General features: G+C 45.5%; 1 protein-coding gene across 3 annotated transcripts in view; it reads right to left on the bottom strand.

Moving 5' to 3' along the window:
* Positions 1 to 2,594: 2,594 nt before the first annotated feature.
* Positions 2,595 to 24,327, bottom strand: part of LOC139540108 (excitatory amino acid transporter 2-like) — a 40,984-nt gene continuing 19,251 nt past the window's right edge. The window contains exons 2-11 of one of the 3 annotated variants that reach the window (XM_071343682.1): positions 13,969 to 14,108; positions 8,451 to 8,603; positions 7,911 to 8,161; positions 7,565 to 7,715; positions 7,133 to 7,259; positions 6,711 to 6,944; positions 6,327 to 6,521; positions 5,810 to 5,944; positions 4,825 to 5,062; positions 2,595 to 2,811 (exon numbers count right to left, since the gene is read on the bottom strand). In XM_071343682.1, the coding sequence (XP_071199783.1) occupies positions 2,725 to 2,811; positions 4,825 to 5,062; positions 5,810 to 5,944; positions 6,327 to 6,521; positions 6,711 to 6,944; positions 7,133 to 7,259; positions 7,565 to 7,715; positions 7,911 to 8,161; positions 8,451 to 8,603; positions 13,969 to 14,098 (1,701 nt within the window). In that variant the 5' untranslated portion in view covers positions 14,099 to 14,108 and the 3' untranslated portion in view covers positions 2,595 to 2,724. Of the gene's footprint in view, positions 2,812 to 2,941; positions 3,197 to 4,824; positions 5,063 to 5,809; positions 5,945 to 6,326; positions 6,522 to 6,710; positions 6,945 to 7,132; positions 7,260 to 7,564; positions 7,716 to 7,910; positions 8,162 to 8,450; positions 8,604 to 13,968; positions 14,109 to 24,327 lie in introns of those variants that run through there. The other 2 variants (XM_071343684.1, XM_071343683.1) reach the window with 2 other exon arrangements.

Raw genomic sequence — 24,327 nt, 5'->3', positions numbered from 1 at the left:
AAGGTAACTAAGGGACTGTGTACTGCACTATGAACGTGAGTGTTCATTGTTCTAGTGTTACTTTAATCAGCATTGTCATGACGGTCAAACTGACTGCACAGTTTAGAGTTAACATCTTCAAGGCAAGGTTGTCATTGAGCAAAATGATCAAAACAAGACAAGAGAGCAGGACACGACACGGATAAAGAAATCACATCCACACCTGCAGAACGCCTCACCTGCACAAAACATCTCTCATACAATCACATATGCACATTAAATATTAGCAGCCGGTGATCTAACTTTGTGTGTGTTTCTCTTTTTAGACATTTATGTTCCATTAGGGGGATAGAATTCTCCTACCTAATAGTTGGGAAGCCTGCAGTGAACATTTCAGGCATCCAGATGACTGCTCTACAGTAGTAACCATATGAGACCAATGATACACATAGCTGCAGCATACAGGGTTTCTGAGAACAGTCGTCAGCATCTGTGGTAAGAGGTTAGAGTTGTTTAATCACTAAGGAGACCCCTCTAAGGGTCTGGAAAAAAACTGTTATGATGTAATACCTCCACCTGGCCACTAGTTGTGCAGGGAGTTATCAACCTGTTGAAACTTGCACTTTTATTTAAGCTCTGTGGTTGTTCTGTACCATCTTTGATAAAATATGTGTCTTTGTGCTTTCATGCAAAAAGGGAACCCAAGAAAGTTTGAGTCACTGGAATGTTAATGTTGAAAATTTTGCAAGTTTTTGTGTGCTGTTCCTAACAAGAATCCCTTAATAAAAGTAGCTTACTTATGAATAGTTGTAAAGGGAAACTTTATCTCTGTCATATAGGTGTAAGTATACAAAAAATCTCTTTAAAAAATGTCAAGGTGGTAAACAGTCAACGTGTTCAAAGTCAAGCATTCATATCCAACTTGTGCTATACAAGGCAATTGTCAATGGCCTAATTTCTTTCATGAGCAGCTAAACGTGTTGAGGACTTTGAAAGTGTCTCTCTCAATTCCAAGGAGTTCATGCTAAAGCCTGAGTATAGTTTCCCTTATTGGGTTCCTCAAATTATGAATGATGAATGTGAAAAGAGATCAGTGTCAAAAAGGGATACAAAAATCAGACAGAACTAGTTTATACTCAAAGCTGCAATTGTGCTATATGGACTCAGTATTCAATGTATATTCTGTTTTTGTATTCTGTTTTATTAAAACAACTTCATTTGTGCTTTATATTTTTAAACAAATTATGGTTCTAGATATATTTCTAGATCCTTCCCAAAAACTCTTGGTTCTCATTTTTGTTGGCCTCACATCATGAAATTGATAGCTTCAGAATATCTGGGAGGGGTATAATAAATACTTCCTAGTACTTTGAACTAATTAATATGAAATACAGCCCTGAACTGAAGATATTGATATATTTGTATTTGTGGACAAATTTTAACTTTACTTTTGATTTTCATGTCTTGCAGTAATTGCGGGGCAGAGACCTTTATCAATTTCTTAGTAGCTAATTTGGAAGTTTAAATGAGTGATGAGACACTTTCTACCTGGAGTTAGCTACAAATGGATTGTGTGCAGAGTAAGAAACCCCAAAAGACGATATCAATGACTGTCAGTGAAGTCATGGAGGCGTTTCAAAGGCTTCTGGCTTGATTTATCATATGCCTGTTTGGTCCTTATTAGTCATGGGGAGATATGTCATGTTCTCACTCCCATCCCATACACACACAGACACCCCCCCCCCCCCCCCCCCCCCCACACACACACAAATCACACACACACAAATCACACACACAAAAATCACACAGATACAATATATAATCTCACACTAGAGGCGACATTGAAAAAGTCCCTCTCCCTTACAGTAGTCAACAAAATGTATAACAATAAAAAAGGGAGGAGAGGTTCCATGTTTCTTTTGTATTTTGTGCTTTTCAGAGAACGTGTGCTTGTGGAGTAAGGCTCAGTCTGCAGACCCTGCCTTATCTCTACATTCTACATTATCACCAATGTGGTTCCCCCATGGGATTGTGGGTAATAGCAGGTAGCAAAGACACTCAGATAGGTTACAGGGGCTCTGTCAGGTATAGGTAAAAGGTTATCTTGTGAGGTAAAAGGGGCCAGGGGTCAAATAACAGCTGTCAACTGTGGTATCATTGGTAATAGTAATGACACGCTTCTAAAACATATAATGTGGAGTTTGATAAAGGCATACCTTATGTTTAGCATGATTCAAACTCTTATGTCCCACACTCCGTCTGTTGTTAGACTGCCAGACTGCCAGATTGCCAGTGTCAAACTCACAGCTACCATCACACTCTGAAGGACTGTTGTTCCAGTGTTACTCCCCCACACACTGACCCCCCCCCCCCCCCTGTTTTGAATGCAGTGCTCTCATAAAAACAATTCTAGGAATAATTTAAGTAACAGTTTGTTTTTCTCTTCCCACCCTCCCTCCCAAGCCTTGATGTCCGTTGTTCAAGTGTTTGCTATGATGCACACATTAGTGTTCTAACAGGTAAAACATGCCTCTGTTATCGTTTCACTGATAAGTTAATTAGTATTATTCATCTCAGTCAGTCAGATAGATGGTTAGAAACACTGTAAAGGGACTAATAAAAATGCAAAATAAAGCTACATAAGAAAAACAATTAGTAGTTCTGTTCGCATGACTCTTTTTTTTCGTTCACTCATTTTTTCACCAGATAGGAAAGCCTGTGGAGCTGGGGATCTGTGTGCTGGCTTTATTCACGTTTCCGGGGTTCCTCCTCAACAAGTGTGCGCTCCGCCACGGCTGCCGCAGCAGTAGAGCCGTTAGTGGCCAAGGTTACCTGAAAGCAATCACCATGGAGATCTAAACAGCAGGTTCACACATTTGCGTGAACAGGCACAGTGCATGTTTCATGATCTGGACTTAATGCTTTTGAGCACAGACACCAGAAGAACTGTAAAACAACTATGATCTTTTGGTTTGCATTTAATTGCACATGCAGTATATACTTAAAGCCTTTTACTTTAAATGGTATATCATTTGCAATGGTTTTATTTAAAAACTATCATAAGAAAAAATAGGTTCTGTACTCCAATGATAACATTTAAGATAATATAGAAGACAGGTGTATTCTGAAGGTATCAGGAAGCCCTGGACAACCACTGAGGATCATGCTGATGGAAGCACGGAAGTCTTAACAACAAGCACCAACCCTTTCTACTGACCTGAGAACAATCAACATATAATCACAACTTTGGCATGCAGTGACATATATAACATTTCTTAAATACAACGAAAAATATACATAGAAAACAAGGTACAAAATACAACAAAATGAGTGCAATGTTATGTTTTAGTCTGTACACATTATTTTGCAAAGCGTTCTACAATGGTCTGCGTCTTTGGATAAATGTTAGAACAGTTATTTGAGGTAATTTATATACAGCCAAGACATACAAGAAAATAAAGAGAGAAAACATTGGAAGAAAACAGCCTTTGTGCCATGCTTCGCTAGTTTAATGGATGGATACAAAAATGTCAGAATATATTCTCTTGGTCTGACCATTGGAGTGCAAGGGCCTCAGTGTTGCTAAGCAACACCCTTGATCCTGTAATAAATGAATGGGTTCATCAGTAGGCCCTTTGATAGTAGGGCCTGCTGCACTAGAAAACAAGCAGCCCAAATTCCTCCACATTATAATAGCAGCCAACACTTTCCTTGATCTATTCAAACAGTGGATTCAAAGTGTTACTGTTTCAGATTCTGCATGAGCTACTTTGCATCTTCCAATTTTGCAAGACAGATTTCTCACAACGAGCAAGAATAGCTAGTGTGTAAATGCAAAAGCATCTCAACTCTAAAGACTGAGAATCACTCAGTCCCAGTCTGGACGGTGCCAGGGCTCAGTCAATATATGCAATGCTAATGAAGGACTATATCGCATTCTCTGAATATTTATATCCCAACACAAATTACATTCTCTTTAAAATGACACATTTAGACAGAGGACTTTAAGTCATTTTAAGGGATATGACAGAGTATGAAGAGAATGCACCGCTACAGCATCTTTCTCATAAACCTCACAAAAGCTAATTTGATCACAAATTGATAAATGATGCCCCGAAGCAGCAGGAGTAATCCAGCACAGCCTCTGAAGCAGCCCGGGGAAAGACCTTAAGCCCCATCATTTGACAAGGGATTTGGGGCCAGAGATGTGGGGGTGAAACCTGCATGTGTAGTGAAGGGGGGTGGAGGTTTCCTGGGGCTCATCACGTAATTTCCTGAGGCCCTAGCTTAGATGGCTTTTCCTCTCTCTCAGATCCAACCCCAGCAGGTTGAAAGGGAAGGAACAAGGCTGGGAGGAGAGTGGGGGAGTTGGGGCAGAGCTAAGATTGTGCATTAGGGCAGAGCTAAGATTGCACTGCTTTTCATTGACATTATGAAAAAAGCATTTACATTTGTTCTGTTTTGGTTAGCACACAGATTTGGATTTGCACTTGTACTTGTGAGTGATGCTGTCTCACTTTGTGGGTTGCCTTTTTTCTGTCTTGCAATTTTTCACAAGAGGTGTTTGTGGTATTTACATGAACAGAAATACCTTCTGCAAGTTTGGAATGTATTCTTAGTCATAAAAATGACACAAAAGCTGCTACCAAGCGAATGCACACTGAAATATATACAGCACGTGTATTTTTTTGGTCTTTTTCAGATTTTCTTCTTAAAATAACGCTGTGTGTATATACAGTGGCATCAGACAAACATGAAAAATGAAAGAGGAAAAGGTGCAGTTCGAGCATGTAGCATGTTAGGTGTCTATATACAAGTATCTATGTGCGTAAGCGTGAATTGTACCTTGCACTCATCTACTACGACTGAATTGTGAGCGGCATACTGGACGCACTGGTTGGAGTTGTTTTCGTGGTGGTTCTTGAGGTCATCATAGTAGGACGAGGTCTTGTTCATCATCTCGATGTCGCCCGACTTGCCATGTGTAGCGTCCAGCTCATCCAGCTCAGCCTTGGACAGGTGGTACACGATACCCGCGCCATACGAGTCTCCCACCACATTCACCGAGGTACGGAACCGGTCCCTGGGATAGGAAAAAGGAATGGTTGGGAATACACCAGTGTTGTGTGGAGACAAAAACAAAATGGTTTGGATAAGGGTAGAACAAATTTAAATAACAATCATTGAAAGCATGGTGTACATACACTGACTTTACCAAACATTAAGGACACCTTCCTAGTATTGAGTTGCTCCCCCTCCTTCCTCCAACCCCCCCTCGCCCTCAGAACAGCATACATTTGTTGGGGAATGGACTCTTCAAGGTGTCGAAAGCATTCCACAGGGATTCTGGCCCATGTTGACTCCAATGCTTCCCACAGTTGTGTCAAGTTGGCTGCATGTCCTTTGGGTTGTGGAACATTCTTGATACACACGGGAAACTGTGAAAAACCCAGCAGCATTGCAGTTCTTGACACAAACTGGTGTGTCTGGCACCCACTACCATACCCCGTTCAAAGGCACTTAAATATTGTGTCTTGCTCATTCACCCTCTGAATGGCACACATACACAATCCATGTCTTAATTGTCTCAAGACTCAAACCTGTCTCCTCCCCTTCATCTACACTGATTGAAGAGGATTTAACAAGTGACATCAATAAGTGATCATAACTTTCGCCTGGATTCACCTGGTCAGTATATGTCATGGAAAGAGCAGATGTCCTTAATGTTTTGTATACAGTACTCAGTGTATACAATAAGCTCATTTTTACTTTTAATGCATATGACTACATGCACTTGGTTCTGAGTCACTAGCAATGCAGATCAACTTACAGGAGCCAGTCAACAGCAACCAGCAGACTGATGTCCTGAGTTGGCAGGCCGACTGCAGTGAGGATCAGAAGCATAGTCACCAGTCCGGCACTGGGAATACTGGCCGCACCAACACTGGCCAGGGTAGCTGTCAGACTGCATGGGGAGAAAGAGAGGCAAGAGAGAAACAACTTCATGGTTAAAATTGTTCTACAGATTAAGTTTATAAGTCCAAAGGCCAATGACTGTCTTAATTAAAGAGCTAATGGGTACAGCTACTTCATGAAACACGTTCAGACTGAGATGGTGTGACTATAATAATAATATAGTGACTTAGAATATTGGGACTGGCATCACAGATTGTGTGCTCAATTCCTGCATGATCCATTAACACATAACTATGTATGCTAACTGTACGTGTCTTTGAATAATAGTGTTCCCTAAATGTAATGTCATGTTTATGTCATTACTTTCATTAAGAAGGTAGGCAGTGAAACTCCCACCCTGATCAGAAAATATGTTCTATAGCAGTCCCTACCTGACAGTGACGATCTGACCAGCATCCAGGTAGATGTTGTTCATCTGGGCGATAAAGATGGCTGCCACGGCCTCGTAGAGGGCGGTTCCGTCCATGTTGATGGTGGCGCCGACAGGGAGCACGAAACGGGTGACTCTCTTATCGATGCCCAAGTTTTCCTCCAGGCAACGGAAGGTGACAGGCAGTGTACCAGCACTGACAGAGACAAACACAGGTACAGTAGGAGAGAGTAATGCTGTTGCGTACAGTATATTCCACAACATTCAGCACAGATATGAAAGATTTGACAGATGTTATACTTTTCTATATAAGGTTATCTGTAAATTTACAGTGACAGCAGTTAGATAGCGTAAATAGTGAGGCATCCATGTTTGTGGCCCTTGCCTGGAGGCTGTCCCCAAGGCAGTGATCCAGGCCTGGAAGATGCCCATGAAGAAGGTGTAGGGGTTTTTCCTGACAATGGCAAAGTAGATGGCAGGCAGGAAGATGGCTCCGTGGATGATCAAGCCCACGATCACGGTGACCATGTACATCCCCAGCTGCCTAGCAACCACCTCCAGGTCATCAATGGAGATGATCTTACCACAGATCAGGCAGCAGATACCGAAGGGAGAGTACCTAGGGGCAGAGGAGAGGTTTAATAATGTATACATTCTGATGAGAAAGATGTATCCATCTCAGTCAACGTCTACAATATATGCCAGATTATCAAATGTAGATGTACAAACACTCATAAAGTAGACACACATGTCTATGACTAGCATAAATCCATACAGAATGTGCTTGAAAGGCTAAATATCTCTTACCACATGATCATGATAACCAGGTTCATAACAATCTCGTTGAGGATGTTGAAGAACTCCAGCATGAGCTTGGCCCTCTCTCCCATCTTCCCCATGCAGATGCCGAAGGCAATGAAGAAGCCAATCACTCCTGCATCACACAATCACGAGAGAGAATCACAGCTGGGAATGAGCATAGTAAATGGGCTCACAGAGAGATATGGAGAGAGAGGATCGTAGTGAATGGAGAAACAATTTTTAGGACGATGAATAAAAATATGATACAGTTAGTGAGGCAGAATGAGCTGCACCCAGGGCTCCGTTGAGGTGTGATATGATGAGATGCACTGGTTTATTCTCAGACAAAGAAGTAAAGACAATTTAAAAGTGCTGTTTTTTTCAGTTGGGCGGTTGTAGAAACAATTGCGACCTGGTCCAAAAGAGAAGCCGCCATACCTAACACGTTCATGCCACTCTTGAACTGGAGGGACTTCTTGATGATGAACTCAGGCTCCTTGGTGGCGTTGGACAGGAGGCCCTCCAAGGTGGTAGTGGCATTGATGTCTTCCTCAATCACCTTCTCCACCTTCTTAGTGACTGTTTGGATCTGAGGTTGGACAAGAGAAGACAGAAAAGTCTTTAATATCTTACATCTCAATCCATCTTAACTTTTGGTAACTAGGATTAAGGACGCAAAGAGAAAATGTGTTCTTCATAAAACTGAATCGTTCTGGGAGTGCCTCACCCAGGCCATTATTGACTCGCCTGGTTAAATATTTCTGGGTGATTTAGTGTACTGTACCTGCTGGAAGCAGGCCTGCACCAGGTTCTCAGGGAACAGGTTCCTGATGAGGTCAAAGAAGGCATCCAGGCTGGACACATCATCGTGCTTTTGGCCATCTCCCAGCTGCTCCTTCATCTTGGGGTTTCCAGGGTGTATGACCAGCACTAGGATGACTCCCAGCACTGCAGCAATCACCGTGGTGGACATGTAGTAGACCATTGCCCTGGTGCCCAGGCGACCGCTAGACTTGGCATCTAGACCAGCCAGACCTGCAGCCAAAACAAGCCATTTTAAGCCTTGCATTTCTCCTCTATTGTATCTAATATGTGTTGATATAGAAGTGTGAAATAAGTGTACTAAGTTACTTTTGAAGTGCTAATAGTGAAAGACGATGATTGATACTGTGGCAATTAATAAATAATAAACTGAATAAACTGTATTTAAAAAAACAAAATGTTTTATATCGGCATTAAAATATCGGTCTATAGTTACTGTATATATTAGGAGAAACAGCAGTTCTCTCTCTTCTGTTGAACCCATGACTCTACCATACTGTACCTGTGATTAAGCTGGAGACGATGAGAGGCAGGATCAACATCTTCAGCATCCTCATCAGGATGTCTCCAGGGAACGCAATCACCATGACAATGTCTGGGTGGATGGGAGAGGCATAACGAAGCAGCATCCCAGACACAGCCCCCAGAATCACACCTGGAGAATGAGAGGGGGAAGAGGGGGTCAGTTTCTATGAAGTGGTGTGAAAAAATGCTGTGTCTGGGAATGAGAGAAACACCATAAGACGAGAGGGGAACCAATGCTAAAGAGAGACCAGAGACAGCAGTTCAGAGAGAGAGAGAGCAGTGGCGAGGAGGTCCTGTGCCACAGTGTTCATAACAAACATAGAGCAGGGAAGGCAAGATGTATACGAAATGCTTCAGTCTGGTTTTAGACCCCATCATAGCCCTGAGACTGCACTTGTGAAGGTGGTAAATGACCTTTTAATGGCGTCAGACTGAGGCTCTGCATCTGTCCTCGTGCTCCTAGACCTTAATGCTGCCTTTGATACCATCGATCACCACATTCTTTTGGAGAGATTGGAAACCCAAATTGGTCTACACGGACAAGTTCTGGCCTGGTTTTGATCTTATCTGTCGAAAAGATATCAGTTTGTCTCTGTGAATGGTTTGTCCTCTGACAAATCAACTGTACATTTCGGTGTTCCTCAAGGTTCCGTTTTAGGACCACTACTGTTTTCACTATATAGTTTACCTCTTGGGGATGTCATTCGAAAACATAATGTTAACTTTCACTGCTATGCGGATGAAACACAGCTGTACATTTCAATGAAACATGGTGAAGCCCCAAAATTGCCCTCGCTAGAAGCCTGTGTTTCAGACATAAGGAAGTGGATGGCTGCAAACGTTCTACTTTTAAACTCGGAAAAACAGAGATGCTTGTTCTAGGTCCCAAGAAACAAAGAGATCTTCTGTTGAATCTGACAATTAATCTTGATGGTTGTAAAGTCGTCTCAAATAAAACTGTGAAGGACCTCAGTGTTATTCTGGACCCTGATCTCTCTTTTGACGAACATATCAAGACTGTTTCAAGGACAGCTTTTTTTCCATCTACATAACATTGCAAAAATCTGAAACTTTCTGTCCAAAAATTATGCAGAAAAATTCATCCATGCTTTTGTTACTTCTAGGTTAGACTACTGCAATGCTCTACTTTCCGGCTACCCGGATAAAGCACTAAATAAACTTCAATTAGTGCTAAATACGGCTACTAGAATCCTGACTAGAACCAAAACATTTGATCATATTACTCCAGCGCTAGCCTCCCTACACTGGCTTCCTGTTAAGGCAAGGGCTGATTTCAAGGTTTTACTGCTAACCTACAAAGCATTACATGGGCTTGCTCCTACCTATCTTTCCGATTTGGTCCTGCCGTACATACCTACACGTACGCTACGGTCACAAGACGCAGGCCTCCTAATTGTCCCTAGAATTTCTAAGCAAACAGCTGGAGGCAGGGCTTTCTCCTATAGAGCTCCATTTTTATGGAATGGTCTGCCTACCCATGTGAGAGACGCAGACTCGGTCTCAACTTTTAAGTCTTTACTGAAGACTCATCTCTTCAGTTGGTCATATGATTGAGTGTAGTCTGGCCCAGGAGTGTGAAGGTGAACGGAAAAAGCTCTGGAGCAACGAACCGCCCTTGCTGTCTCTACCTGGCCAGTTCTCCTCTCTCCACTGGGATTCTCTGCCTCTAACCCTATTACAGGGGCTGAGTCACTGGCTTACTGGTGCTCTTTCATGCCGTCCCTAGGAGGGGTGCGTCACTTGAGTGGGTTGAGTCACTGACGTGATCTTCCTGTCTGGGTTGGCGCCCCCCCTTGGGTTGTGGCGTGGCGGAGATCTTTGTGGGCTATACTCAGCCTTGTCTCAGGATGGTACGTTGGTGGTTGAAGGTATCCCTCGAGTGGTGTGGGGGCTGTGCTTTGGCAAAGTGGGTGGGGTTATATCCTTCCTGTTTGGCCCTCTCCGGGGGGTATCATCGGATGGGGCCACAGTGTCTCCTGACCCCTCCTGTCTCAGCCTCCAGTATTTATGCTGCAGTAGTTTATGTGTCGGGGGGCTAGGGTCAGTTTGTTATATCTGGAGTACTTCTTCTGTCTTATCCGGTGTCCTGTGTGAATTTAAGTAGGCTCTCTCTAATTCTCTCTTTCTCTCTTTCTTTCTCTCTCTCAGAGGACCTGAGCCCTAGGACCATGCCTCAGGACTACCTGGCATGATGACTCCTTGCTGTCCCCTGTCCACCTGGCCGTGCTGCTGCTCCAGTTTCAACTGTTCTGCATGGGGCTATGGAACCCTGACGTGTTCACCGAACGTGCTACCTGTCCCAGACTTGCTGTTGTCAACTCTCTAGAGACAGCAGGAGTGGTAGAGATACTCTTAATGATCGGCTATGAAAAGCCAACTGACATTTACTCCTGAGGTGCTGACTTGCTGCACCCTCGACAACTACTGTGATTATTATTATTTGACCATGCTGGTCATTTATGAACATTTGAACATCTTGGCAATGTTCTGTTATAATCTCCACCCGGCACAGCCAGAAGAGGACTGGCCACCCCTCATAGCCTGGTTCCTCTCTAGGTTTCTTCCTAGGTTTTGGCCTTTCTAGGGAGTTCCTAGCCACCGTGCTTCTACACCTGCATTGCTTGCTGTTTGGGGTTTTAGGCTGGGTTTCTGTACAGCACTTTGAGATATCAGCTGATGTAAGAAGGGCTATATGGAAATAACAACAATGATTTCCAAATGGGTCTTGCTTATGATAAAAATGTATCTATAAGAAGATTGACAGATCATAACAATATTTCATTTCCATAGGTCTGCCTTAAATCACTGCTTCTTGTAGGCATATTAATTCAGCAGTCTGGAACTGTTTATGAGTGGATGTGGATTACATGCCATGTATAGGGGCCATTGGGTAGTGGTGGATGGGGGACATTAAACAGTCTCAGTGTGAAAGAGGTTGAGTTAGTCTGATAGAGGATTAAGAGCAGTTCTCTTTGAAGGGAGAGGAGCTTGAGACAGGGAGAGGTTCCTACAGTGCTTGGAGGAGCATCTATATTCCCTCTGGAAATGGCAGATTCTCTAGGAAACAGTCAGTTAGCATCAGGGTAGGATAGTAACACTCACTATACTTCAGTATATGGAGGAGGCCTATAACCAAGGGGAATTCTGAGGAAAATAATGACACTCTCCTCTGATCTTATGCTGGCCCTGACTATATAACTATGTGCCCTAAACCCCACCTGACCTCAAATGCTTCCCATAGCTCACCCTTGATTAACATCCCTAACCCACTCTCCAAATCCCATCTACATGTGCACCACCGTTCAAAAGTTTGGGGTCACTTAGAAATGTCCTTGTTTTCCATGAAAACATACATGAAATTAGTTGCAAAATGAAAATGGAAATATAGTCAAGACGTTGACAAGGTTATATAATAATGATTTTTAATTGAAATAATATTTGTGTCCTTCAAACTTTGCTTTTATCAAAGAATCCTCCATTTGCAGCAATTTCAGCCTTGCAGACCTTTGGCATTCCAGATGTCAATTTGTTGAGGTAATCTGAAGCACCTCCCACAAGTTGGATTGGCTTGATGGGCACTTCTTACGTACCATACGGTCAAGCTGCTCCCACAACAGCTCAATAGGGTTGAGATCCGGTGACTGTGCTGGCCACTCCATTATAGACATATTACCAGCTGACTGCTTCTTCCCTAAATAGTTCTTGCATAGTTTGGAGCTGTGCTTTGGGTCATTATCCTGTTGTAGGAGGAAATTGGCTCCAATTAAGCGCTGTCAACAGGGTATGGCATGGCATTGCAAAATGGAGTGATAGCTTTCCTTCTTCAAGATCCCTTTTACCCTGTACAAATATCCCGCTTTACCACCACCAAAGCACCCCCAGACCATCACATTGCCTCCACCATGCTTGACAGATGGCGTCAAGCACTCCTCCAGCATCTTTAAATTTTTCTGCATCTCATGAATGTTCTTCTTTGTGATCCGAACACCTCAAACTTAGATTCGTCTGTCCATAACACTTTTTTCCAATATTCCTCTGTCCAGTGTCTGTGTTCTTTTGCAAGTCTTAATCTTTTATTATTTTTGGCCAGTCTGAGATATGTCTTTACCTTTGCAACTCTGCCTAGAAGGCCAGCATCCCGGAGTCGCCTCTTCACTGTTGACGTAGAGACTGGTGTTTTGCGGGTACTATTTAATGAAGCTGCCAGTTGAGGACTTGTGAGGCGTCTGTTTCTCAAATTAGACACTCTAATGTACTTGTCCTCTTGCTCAGTTGTGCACCGGGGACTCCCACTCCTCGTTCTATTCTGGTTAGAGCCAGTTTGCCCTGTTCTGTGAAGGGAGTAGTACACAGCGTTGTACAAGATCTTCAGTTTCTTGGCAATTTCTCGCATGGAATAGCCTTCATTTCTCAGAACAAGAATAGACTGACGAGTTTCAGAAGAAAGATTTTAGTTTCCGGCCATTTTGAGCCTGTAATCGAACCCACAAATGCTGATGCTCCAGATATTCAACTAGTCTAAAGAAGGCCAGTTTTTTTGCTTCTTGAATCAGGACAATAGTTTTCAGCAGTGCTAACATAATTGCAAAAGGGTTTTCTAATGATCAATTAGCCTTTTGAAATTATACAATTTGGATTAGCTAACACAATGTGCCATTGGAACACAGGAGTGATGGTTGCTGATCATGGACCTCTGTACGTATATTTAGATATTCCATACAAAATCTGCCGTTTCCAGTTACAACAGTCATTTACAACATTAACAATGTCTACACTGTATTTCTGATCAATTTGATGTTATTTTAATGGGGGAAAAATGATTTTCTTTCCAAAACAAGGACATTTCTAAGTGACCCCAAACTTTTCAACGGTAGTGTATCCTAAACAGAAAACTAGCCCCCGATCCCCCAACACCCCAACCTCTCCAACCATGTCCTTCCACCCCCAACCCCTCCTCTCTCTATTCTCCAGAGAGAGAGCTGGCATCTGAGTGCTCATGCCCCCTGTAGCCATGTCTGCACACTGGCCCTGTGGTCAGTCTCTGTTCCTGTCCCTGGCTCTGTCTCCCTCTGTCCTGCTCAGGCCAGACAAAACTAGTCCCAGACCCCAAACTACCCCCCTAGTAGGCAGCACTTTCTCTGCTGCTAGATCCCTGCCAAATATCACAGGCCCTGGGAGGCTGTTTCACAACACAGTCTGCAATTCAAACCTTTTGTGCTCACTGATAGCTGTAAGCTGTTTTAGATTCAAGCACAGCTTCAGAAATGTAACCTCACCCTGCTAATGCTGTACACCTGCTGGATGAGGAGGACACTTGTTTTCCTGTGCATGGAGCATCCTACATCTCTAACCCTCTCTATGATCGCTAATGATCAATGCCGCTATGGGAGCCGCGAGGGGAAAGAGAGAGAGCGAGAGAGAGAGAGAGAGATTGTGATATTGTGCTTGGTTAAACAGCTGATGATTGTACTGACCGAGTACAGTGAGCGTGAGCAGCAGGTTCTTGAAAAGAGAAGAGAAGCAGCTGATACACTTGTTCCTGGGCCTGGCCTCGATGGGCTCCAGGTGACTTTCGTGCATCCTCACCTCCACTTGCTTAGGCATGATGCTGGCACTGTGTCAGAGATAAAGAGGGAGACAGAGAGAGAAAGAGGGAGACAGAGAGAGAAAGAGGGAGCCAGAGAGAGAGAAAAAGTTATTTAAACATGCATAATCTGCATTTGACAGGCCCCAGTTTGATACAGTAGTCACATGTCTGGCGAAACTAGAGATGTACATTATATGATCATAACGCATGTCCGTGTGACTGTCCTCATATTGTGAGTGTGAAGAAGGAGGTTAAATTGGGTCTTTACAGTAAAATAGATTAACAATCCCCAATCCAACTCAGGCTTTGTTTTGGACGTTCAGGGTTGAATAAACTGCCTATCGATTGGTCCAGCTTACCACCTACTGTACATGCAACCCTATTTTTACAGCGATAAATTGGCCATGTCATAAAATCAAATGCTCTGTATACAAACATCAAAGAAGCAATGACGGGTTTATATCGTCACTCTTGATGACGGGATCACCCTTCACTCTGCTTCAGTAGTCTCTAAAGAGCTACGAAATGAACCCCTACTTTCAGAGTGTGAAGAAAATGTATCCTAAACATCAACCAGTCAAATGCACACAAATACTCTAAGACACAACCAAAATCAGCCAGGGAAACACCAACTTGAGAACAATCTCTCCAGCGTGGTCCCCGCTGAGGTAATGGGAGGCGGACTTTAACCATGAACTGATTTCAGCGGAAGTCTCCAGCAGCCCAGAGGACAACACAGGTTCCCCTAGGGGTGAGCCACGGTCCCCCTCTGAGCCTTCACTGAGAGAAGTAGAGGAAGAGAGAGCGATGGAGGGAGGAAGGGAAAGAGGGGATGTAGAGAGGTGGAGGAGACAGTCTATAACAAGGCCTATTGGAGATGATGGGGAATGGTACAAGAGTAACAGACAAACTGACTGACAGTTTGAACTTATTTGGACAATGTATCTCTCTTCCTTTCTTTTTCTCACATGTTCCTTCTCCACTCCACCCCCTTCTCCTCTCTCCTTCTACCTCTCTACCTCTTATTTTCTCCATTTCTCCATTATCGTATGTCCGGAGGTTCCACTCAATATGGCTGGCCTACAGGAACTGAAATGGGGCTTTTGACCAGTAATTATCTGTCTGTAATAATGGTATGGGAACAATAATGCATTTTATTTTCTGAAGTGGTTTCTTGCATCAAACAACACAACATTTTCTGTCACCTCTTTGTCTGAAGCACAAGTGGATAAACAGGTTAATGTCGAGCCCTACATGTTTTCTTTTCAAATGTCTCATTGAATGTAGGCCTACTTTGAGCACCGCACATTGGCTGCTACTGTAGACTGAATGATACAACAGCTATTTCCATGTTAAAATGTTATGGGATGCATTTTCTCCATTGTTTCTGATGGTGGGCCACTCTGGAAGTCCTACATTATGATCAAATAGCCACTCTCTGAAACTGTAACTTAAAGTGGGTACGACCTCAGTGTTCACAGTAAACGCACTGGAAGTATTTCACAAAGTTCAAGTTCGCGCTCAGCAGACCTGAAATTTGCTCAGTGCCGGAAAAATGTTGGGCGTCAACGAGACTTTTAAAGTAGCTTTACAAATTGAAGTGTTTGCTCATTAGAGCAGTCTAAACAACAGTCTATTTGTGTTAATTGGAGAAATGAGAGGAGAGACAGCTGTGGCTGTCATACAACACTCACACAAGTGTGAAGGAAGATGACGATGACATATTGGGAAGGAGAGGGAATGGTTCACTAGAGAGACTGACACATCTTTGTTTCTCAATTCATACATCTCTGTTATGTCATTCACAATCCACTGTCCCAGCAATTTGTTTGAAAAACATCTTTACAATTTCACTTTTAAAACATCCGTCAATTATCTCACAGAGATGATTGTTTAATATGTTAGTCACCATGCGCCCATTGACCCTATTCATGAAGCATGACAGTTAATAGATTACAAAGGAGGAAATGAACTGAATCAGTGATTCTGAACTTTGACCGTACCCCTGGGGTTAGCAGTACCACAGTCACAAATACACAGAGGGTGTCCCAGTCTCCTCAATAGACTGTTGCTCACATCCTTACCCTCATGGACACTAATGGCTAAACGGAATTGAGAGACTTCCACCTAGTCATCATTCATTAAGTCTTTTTTACAGTGGTAGAGCGAAAGACGGACAGAACACAGTTACAGAGCAATGTAGCTAAGATTCTGTGTATTGTTTTGGGAAGAAGCCAAAGTATTGACACATTTTCAAACAACCTTATAGGTTCAGTGTTGCACAATGGGACACCATTCATTGGGACACACAGGCAAACACACATACACACACAACCACACATGCTGAGGAGAAGATGTAAGAAAGGGGATCTCAGCCTCTATAATGATGTGTCTAAGGCTTGGCTATAGGATAGAACAGCTGGCCTGTTCCTAGGCACACAGACGGAGCGAAGACTCCCACTTATTCCCTTCCTATTTCATACGTGTGAAAAGCAGAAAGGACATGTTAACACCATGCACAGGCACACATCAGTCATCATCACACTATCATCGCAGCTGTTATTATTGCTTTGGGTTGTTGGAGGACAAGCCATATTAATTAGAAGGAAACGTAATACAAAACAATCTATTTGTAGTATGGAGAGATCTACTGCATGAATGCTGTTAATTGAATCCTTTTTCCTCTCTTTTCATTATAGTTAGACCGAGGGCGACGGGGACGTGGGGAGGTTTGTGACATTATGATTAACTATGAATGGCACTGGTATTAGTTCTCCTGTCACAGTACTAGCCGATACAAGATACATCCAGACAAGAGCCATCCGATTCAACAGAATAACTAGCAAATTAGAGCAAGCAACAATAATAGTTACAGGAACTCAGTTCCTTTCTCAGACATTTACATTTTAATCATTCAGCAGACACTCCTATCCAGAGCCTTGCTCAAGGGCACATCAACAGTTTTTTCACCTAGTCAGCTTGGGGATTCAAACCAGCAACCTTTCAGTCACTGGCCCAACGCTCTTCACCACTAGGCTACCTGCCTGCTACCTCCCATTCATCCCTACTCTATTGTTCACTCCTCCTCTGTCTGATGGGAACCAGATATTGAGCTCGGTCAGAGTAATTGAGTTACAGAACAGTAACACGTGGCTGCTGGCCCAGGTGACATGAAAGTTTCAGTCACTAAGCTAGGGCAATGGATCCACTCCCTGTGACCTCAGGTAACATACATTAGGACATGGGGGATGTCTATATAGCAGTGAACCCCTCCCATCACTATCACCCCTATTACCATGACAATGATCTTACCCTGGAGATGCCAGGTTTAATGACATTTTCATTCTCCTGCATTGGTGGCAATTTCATTTTTCAGCTGAAAACACCCCGTTTATATCAAATATCCATATTTTTTGGAACATCTAACTTCAAGTTTGTATCATCAGAACAGATAGGATAAGAAAATGCCATTTCAGTATATGACAGTATATGCCACATACGATATGTGTGCATTGTCACACATACTATACATTAGTACTGTATTACATAGTACAGCATAGCTTATTGTAATGTTACTACTGTACTTTGTATCAAGCTACAATGTTTATACACACCACATATTTATTTATGTACTGGATTCTTGACATAGCTCACTCCAATATATCTACGGCTGTACATATCATTCTTTGTATATCTTGTGTAAATTATTCCAGTGTACATACGTATTGATTTCATTTTGATTACTGTTACAGTGCTATTTGAGATCTTAATTGGATTCGTCACGACGTTCTTGATTATTATTCTTGTTTTTATATTTGAATTATTTGTGTACTTGTTTGACATTTTACTGCATTGTTAGGAGCTAGTAACATTTTGCTGCACCCGCTAAAACATCTGCTAAACTGTGTAAGCAACCAATAAACCTTGATTTGATTTGATGTATTCTTAATCATGGAAAGGTCATTGGGTTCCCTAATATCACAAAAGGTAGGTGCACTTCTCATTAGGCCACCTAAGGCTTGATGCACACTAGGTGAGAACTGAGAGGTGACATGGGGATAGTAGACATAAAAACCTGAACATCTATTTTCTGTTTCTGTTTAGTTCCTCTGTAATGAAATGTAATTCAAATCACCATGGCCAGACATGCCATCTGTGATCATATCAGTTTATGGCTAATGTCATGTGAACACACCTTCAGGCCTATAGTCTCTTTCTAGGCACAGACGGTACCTTCACATTGTGCATAATGATTTAAAACACTACGTCACAGGTCTGATCTTCCCATGCAAAAATATTTCTCTGGGTTTCTTGGCTTGACTTTTTTTCCACTTAGCATCAACTGCTATGACAATAACCCTGTTTGTGAGTATAAGCTGCCTGTAGAAAATGCACTAGACACGTTCAAACCTCTCCATGTTCCAAAAGCGCAGGTTTTCTCTGCTCATAAGCGACACCAGCAGACCACAGATGCCCTTTCATCAATCAACAATAGGATCACTGTGCCAGAGATTAAAAGAGACGAGCAGAGTATTGCAGGAATGCACTTACTTTATCTCTGGTGCGGTCGAGGTGAGTGCTGTGTACATTGACCAAAGTTAGATAATCTTCAGCCTCAGGCTAGGCTCTATAGAATGAGTTAGTCAGCCAATAGAAATACAAGGTGTAATCCCTGCTGCTTCATCAGACACTGTCATAGGTATGTCAGAAGATATAACACCCCAGCACATTAACCTGAGGCTTCATAACCGCCTGGATGGGCCAGCGGAAGAGTCTGAGAGACATTCTGCTGGAGAGATGAGGTAGTTTATGGCACGGGATGGTCAGTGCTTCTGTAAGCCTGTCCCTTTATGGATGGAAACAATTTTTAATGTTGTCGTCATGGTCAGAGGATGAGATGTTAATGGGAAGCAGTGTTCAGCTATGTCATCAGACAATATACTGTATACTTCACCCAGCATCCCCAATACTGGTTCAGGGTGAAATATTGCATCAGAAAACCTCTGGTTCCTGGTAATGTGGAGGTCAGAAGGGGTTAACTTTATGCATGGATATCGGGGTCAATACACAACATAGAGGGATTAAGTCCCATCACCATGGTTCCTGATCAGGAATCCTAATCCTATATATCATGTATTTATGTATATACCATATGTCAGTATGTTTCTAAAATGTCACGACTTCCACCGAAGGTGGCTCCTCTTCCTGTTCGGACGGCTCTCGGCGGTCGTCATAACCGGTCTACTAGCTGCCACCGATTCCCTTTTCTTTTTCTGTTGGTTATGTCTGTATTGGTTTCACCTGTTTCTTGTTTGGGGGTTGTTTCAGGGCTATTTAAGCCTTTTATGCCCGCCTGCTTTTGTGCGGGCTTGTTCTCTGTTCTGTTTGTTGATGGTTGTGTTTTTGTATTTTCCGGACGGTTTGGTGTCCTGTTTTGGGTCGGTCATTATTTTCGCCTGTTGTTTTTGGCATGACCATTTACTTACCGAAATAAATACGGTTTTCCCGAAACCTCTGCTCTCTGCGCCTGACTCCGCACCCACCACTCGCACCATAGCATGTAGTCAGCAGGAGCTGCGGCACCCCGTCTCCCATCTATGGAGGAGCGAGTTCTTCACCACACGGCCATCCTCCACCGAATCGGCTCAGCGATGGACCCAGATGATGGAGAGAATGGACCGATGGGAGAAGAGTGGTCTCCCTACCTCGCCTCCAGCTCCTCCTCCGCCTGCTCAACCTATTCCTCCGGCGGCGTCCGGATCTAGCGCTCTTCGTCTCTCGCCCCCAAGGGAGTATGATGGAACGGCGGCTGGGTGCAAGGGATTTTTGCTCCAGCTAAAGCTGTACCTGGCTACCGTTCGCCCGACTCCCTCTGGTGAGGAGAGCGTGAGTGTCCTCGTCTCCTGCCTGACGGGCAGAGCCCTGGAGTGGGCCAAGGCGGTGTGGAATAGTCCAGACTCCACAAGGGACCACTACCCAGAGTTCACCCGCCGTTTTCCGGGCCATGTTCGACCACCCACCAGAGGGCCGAGCGGCGGGTGAACGGCTGTTCCACCTTCGGCAGGAGAAGAGGAGCGCTCAGTACTTCGCGCTGGAGTTTCGGACCTTGGCCGCTGGAGCGGGGTGGAACAACAGGGCCCTGATGGACCACTACAGGTGTAGCCTCCGGGAGGATGTCCGCAGGGAGCTAGCTTGTCGGGACGCCACCCTCTCCCTCGACGAGCTCATAGACAACAACCTGCTAGCTGCCCGCGGGCGTCCAGAACGGGTCCTGTTAGTTCCACCTCCCGGCCCTCCCGCTCCAATACCTATGGAGTTAGGGGGGGGCCGCATTGAGGGGAACCGGAGGAGGAGGCTCCTCCTGCACCAGTTGTGGTTGGAGAGGACACACTGCCGATCGGTGCTGGAGGAGCTCGTCTGGGATTCGAGAGGGCAGGCAGAGCATTTCTCGGTCACCCCAGGTGAGTCAGCACCAGACTCACCCAGAGCTCCCTGTTGGTCACATGTTTTTACTAATCTCTTACCCTGAGTTTTCTCCCTCTCTCCAGCATAAGGCTCTAGTCGATTCAGGCGCAGCTGGGAACTTTATGCATCGCTGACTCGCTCTTAGGTTAGGGTTTCCGTTGGTGCCGATAGATCAACCCTTCCCCGTGCTCTCCCTAGATAGCCGACCGTTAGGGTCAGGGCTGGTCAGGGAGGCCACGGTTCCACTGGACATGGTAACGCAGGGGGATCATGGGGAAGGGATTAGTCTCTTCCTTATTGATTCACCCGCGTTTCCAGTGGTGCTGGGGATTCCCTGGCTGGCTAGTCACAATCCTAGGATTTCATGGAAACAGGGGGCTCTCCAGGGGTGGTCAGAGGAGTGTTCAGGTAGGTGTAGAGGAGTTTCCATCGGTGCCACGACGGTGGAGAGTCCAGACCAGGTTTCCACTGTGCGCATTCCCTCAAAATATGCCGATTTGGCTATCGCCTTCTGTAAGAAGAGGGCAACCCAATTACCACCTCATCGACGAGGGGATTGCACTATAAACCTCCAGGTAAACGCAGCACTTCCCAGAAGTCACGTGTACCCGTTGTCACAGGAGGAGACAGTGGCTATGGAGACTGAATCTCTGGGACAGGGGTACATACGGCCCTCCACGTCACCCGTCTCCTCAAGTTTCTTTTTTGTGAAAAAGAAGGAGGGAGGTCTGCGTCCGTGCATTGATTATAGAGGTTTAAATTCCATCACAGTGGGGTTTAGTTACCCGCTACCTCTCATCGCTACTGCGGTAGAATCATTTCACGGAGCGCGCTTTTTCACAAAACTGGACCTCAGGAGCGCGTATAATTTGGTGCGTATCCGGGAGGGAGATGAGTGCAAGACCTTATTTTGTACCACATCTGGCCAGTATGAGTACCTCGTCATGCCGTATGGGTTGAAGAATGCTCCAGCCGTCTTTCAATCCTTCATAGACAAGATCCTCAGGGACCTGCACGGGCAGGGTGTGGTGGTATACATCGATGATATCCTGATCTATTCCACCACACGCGCCGCGCATGTGTCTCTGGTGCGCAAGGTACTTGGGCGACTGCTGGAGCATGACCTGTACGTCTAGGCTGAGAAATGTGTGTTCTCCAAACGAGCCGTTTCCTTCCTGGGTTATCGCATTTCCACCTCTGGGGTGGTGATGGAGTGTGACCGAGTGACAGCCGTGCGTAATTGGACGACTCCGACCACGGTAAAGGAGGTGCAGCGGTTTTTAGGGTTTGCCAATTACTACCGGAGGATTATCCGAGGTTTTGGCCAGGTGGCGGCTCCCATTAGCTCACTGCTGAAGGGGGGGCCGGCGCGATTATGGTGGTCAGCGGAGGCGGACAGAGCTTTTAGTCGTCTGAAGGCGCTGTTTACCGATGCTCCCGTATTGGCTAATCCGGACCCCTCTTTGGCGTTCATAGTGGAGGTGGATGCGTCCGAGGCTGGGGTTGGAGCCATGCTTTCACAGCGCTCGGGCACGCCACCAAAGCTCCGCCCCTGCGCTTTCTTTTCGAAGAAGCTCGATCCGGCGGAGCGAAACTATGACGTGGGGGACCGGAAGTTGTTAGCCCTGTTAAAAGCTCTGAAGGTGTGGAGACATTGGCTCGAGGGGGCCAAGCACCCTTTCCTCATCTGGACTGACCACCGTAATCTGAAGTATATCCGGGCAGCGAGGAGACTGAATCCTCGTCAGGCAAGGTGGGCCATGTTTTTCACCAGATTTAGGTTCACCATCTCCTATAGACCAGGTTCATTTAATACTAAGGCCGATGCGCTGTTCCGTCTCTATAACACCGAGGAGCGGTCCATCGATCCTACTCCCATCCTTCCAGCTTCATGTCTGGTGGCAACGGTAGTATGGGAGATGGACGCGGACATCGAGCGGGCGTTACGGTTGGAACCTGCGCACCCACAGTGTCCAGCGGGTCTTCAGTACGTGCCGCTTGCTGTTCGTGACCAATTGATTCGGTGGGCCCATACGCTACCCTCTTCGGGTCATCCGGGTATTAAGAGGACAGTGCGGGGTCTTAGGGGGAAGTACTGGTGGCCCACTTTAGCGAAGGACGTGAGGTTTTATGTCTCCTCCTGTTCTGTGTGCGCTCAGAGTAAGGCTCCTAGACACTTGCCTAGAGGGAAGTTACAGCCCCTCCCCGTTCCACAACGGCCGTGGTCTCATCTGTCGGTGGATTTTCTCACCGACCTTCCCCCGTTGTGGATCGGTTTTCTAAGTCCTGCCGTCTCCTCCGGTTGCCCGGTCTCCCAAAGGCCCTACAGACTGTGGAGGCCCTGTTTACCCACGTCTTCCGGCACTACGGGGTGCCTGAGGACATCGTTTCTGATCGGGGTCCCCAGTTCACATCCCGAGTTTGGAGGGCGTTTGTGGAACGTCTGGGGGTCTCGGTCAGCCTTACCTCGGGTTTTCACCCCGAGAGTAATGGGCAGGTGGAGAGAGTGAACCAGGATGTGGTTGGTTTCTGCGGTCGTATTGCTAGGACCGGCCAAGAGATTGGGTGAGGTACGTCCCATGGGCGGAGGTGGCGCAGAACTCACTCCGCCACTCCTCCACGAACATGTCGCCTTTCCAGTGCGTGTTGGGTTACCAGCCGGTCCTTGCACCGTGGCATCAGAGCCAGACCCGAAGCTCCTGCGGTGGAGGAGTGGGTGCAGCGCTCAAAGGAGACCTGGAGAGCCGTCCAGGAATCACTCAAACAAGCTGGTGGGCGGCAGAAGAGGTGCGCTGACCGCCACCGCAGTGAGGCCCCCGTGTTCGCACCTGGGGACCGGGTCTGGCTCTCGACCCGAAGCGTGCCCCTTCGCCTGCCCTCCCGGAAGCTGGGGCCGCAGTGTGTGGGGCAATTTAAAGTCCTGAGGAGGATAAACGAGGTGTGTTATAGGTTACAGCTCCCTTCTTACTATCGTATTAACCCCTCGTTTCATGTGTCTCTCCTCAGGCCGGTGGTAGCTGGTCCCCTGCAGGAAGGTGAGGTGCCGGAGGTCCCTCCGCCCCCCCTGGACATCGAGGTGTCCCCGGCGTACACAGTACGTTCCATTCTGGACTCTAGACGCAGGGTGAGGGGCCTACAGTACCTCGTGGACTGGGAGGGGTACGGTCCGGAGGAGAGGTGCTGGGTACCGGTGGAGGACATTTAGGATCAATCACTGCTGAGGGATTTCCACCGCCTCCATCCGGATCGCCCTGCACCCCGCCCTCTGGTTTGCCCTCGAGAACGAGGTGCGCGGCAGGGGGGGGGGGGGTACTGTCACGACTTCCACCGAAGGTGGGTCCTCTTCCTGTTCGGGTGGCGCTCGGCGGTCGTCGTCACCGGTCTACTAGCTGCCACCGATTCCCTTTTCTTTTTCTGTTGGTTATGTCCGTATTGGTTTCACCTGTTTCTTGTTTGGGGGTTGTTTCAGGGCTATTGAAGCCTTGTATGCCCGCCTGCTTTTGTGCGGGCTTGTTCTCTGTTCTGTATGTGGATGGTTGTGTTTTGGTATTTTCCGGACGGTTTAGTGTCCTGTTTTGGGTCGGTCATTATTTTCGCCTGTTGTTTTTGGCGTGACCATTTACTTTCCCAAATAAATACGGTTTTCACAAAACCTCTGCTCTCTGCGCCTGACTCCGCACCCACCACTCCTAGCTACGTGACATAAAATATTATATAATAGTTGCCATGTACAGTACCAGTCAAACATTTTGACACACCTATTCATTCAAGGGTTTTTCTT

This window comes from Salvelinus alpinus, chromosome 15 (genome assembly GCF_045679555.1).
Source record: "Salvelinus alpinus chromosome 15, SLU_Salpinus.1, whole genome shotgun sequence".
Lineage (NCBI taxonomy): Eukaryota > Metazoa > Chordata > Actinopteri > Salmoniformes > Salmonidae > Salvelinus > Salvelinus alpinus.
The sequence above is the reverse complement of the archived record's forward strand: the minus strand, read 5'-3'. Positions and strand labels throughout refer to the sequence as shown.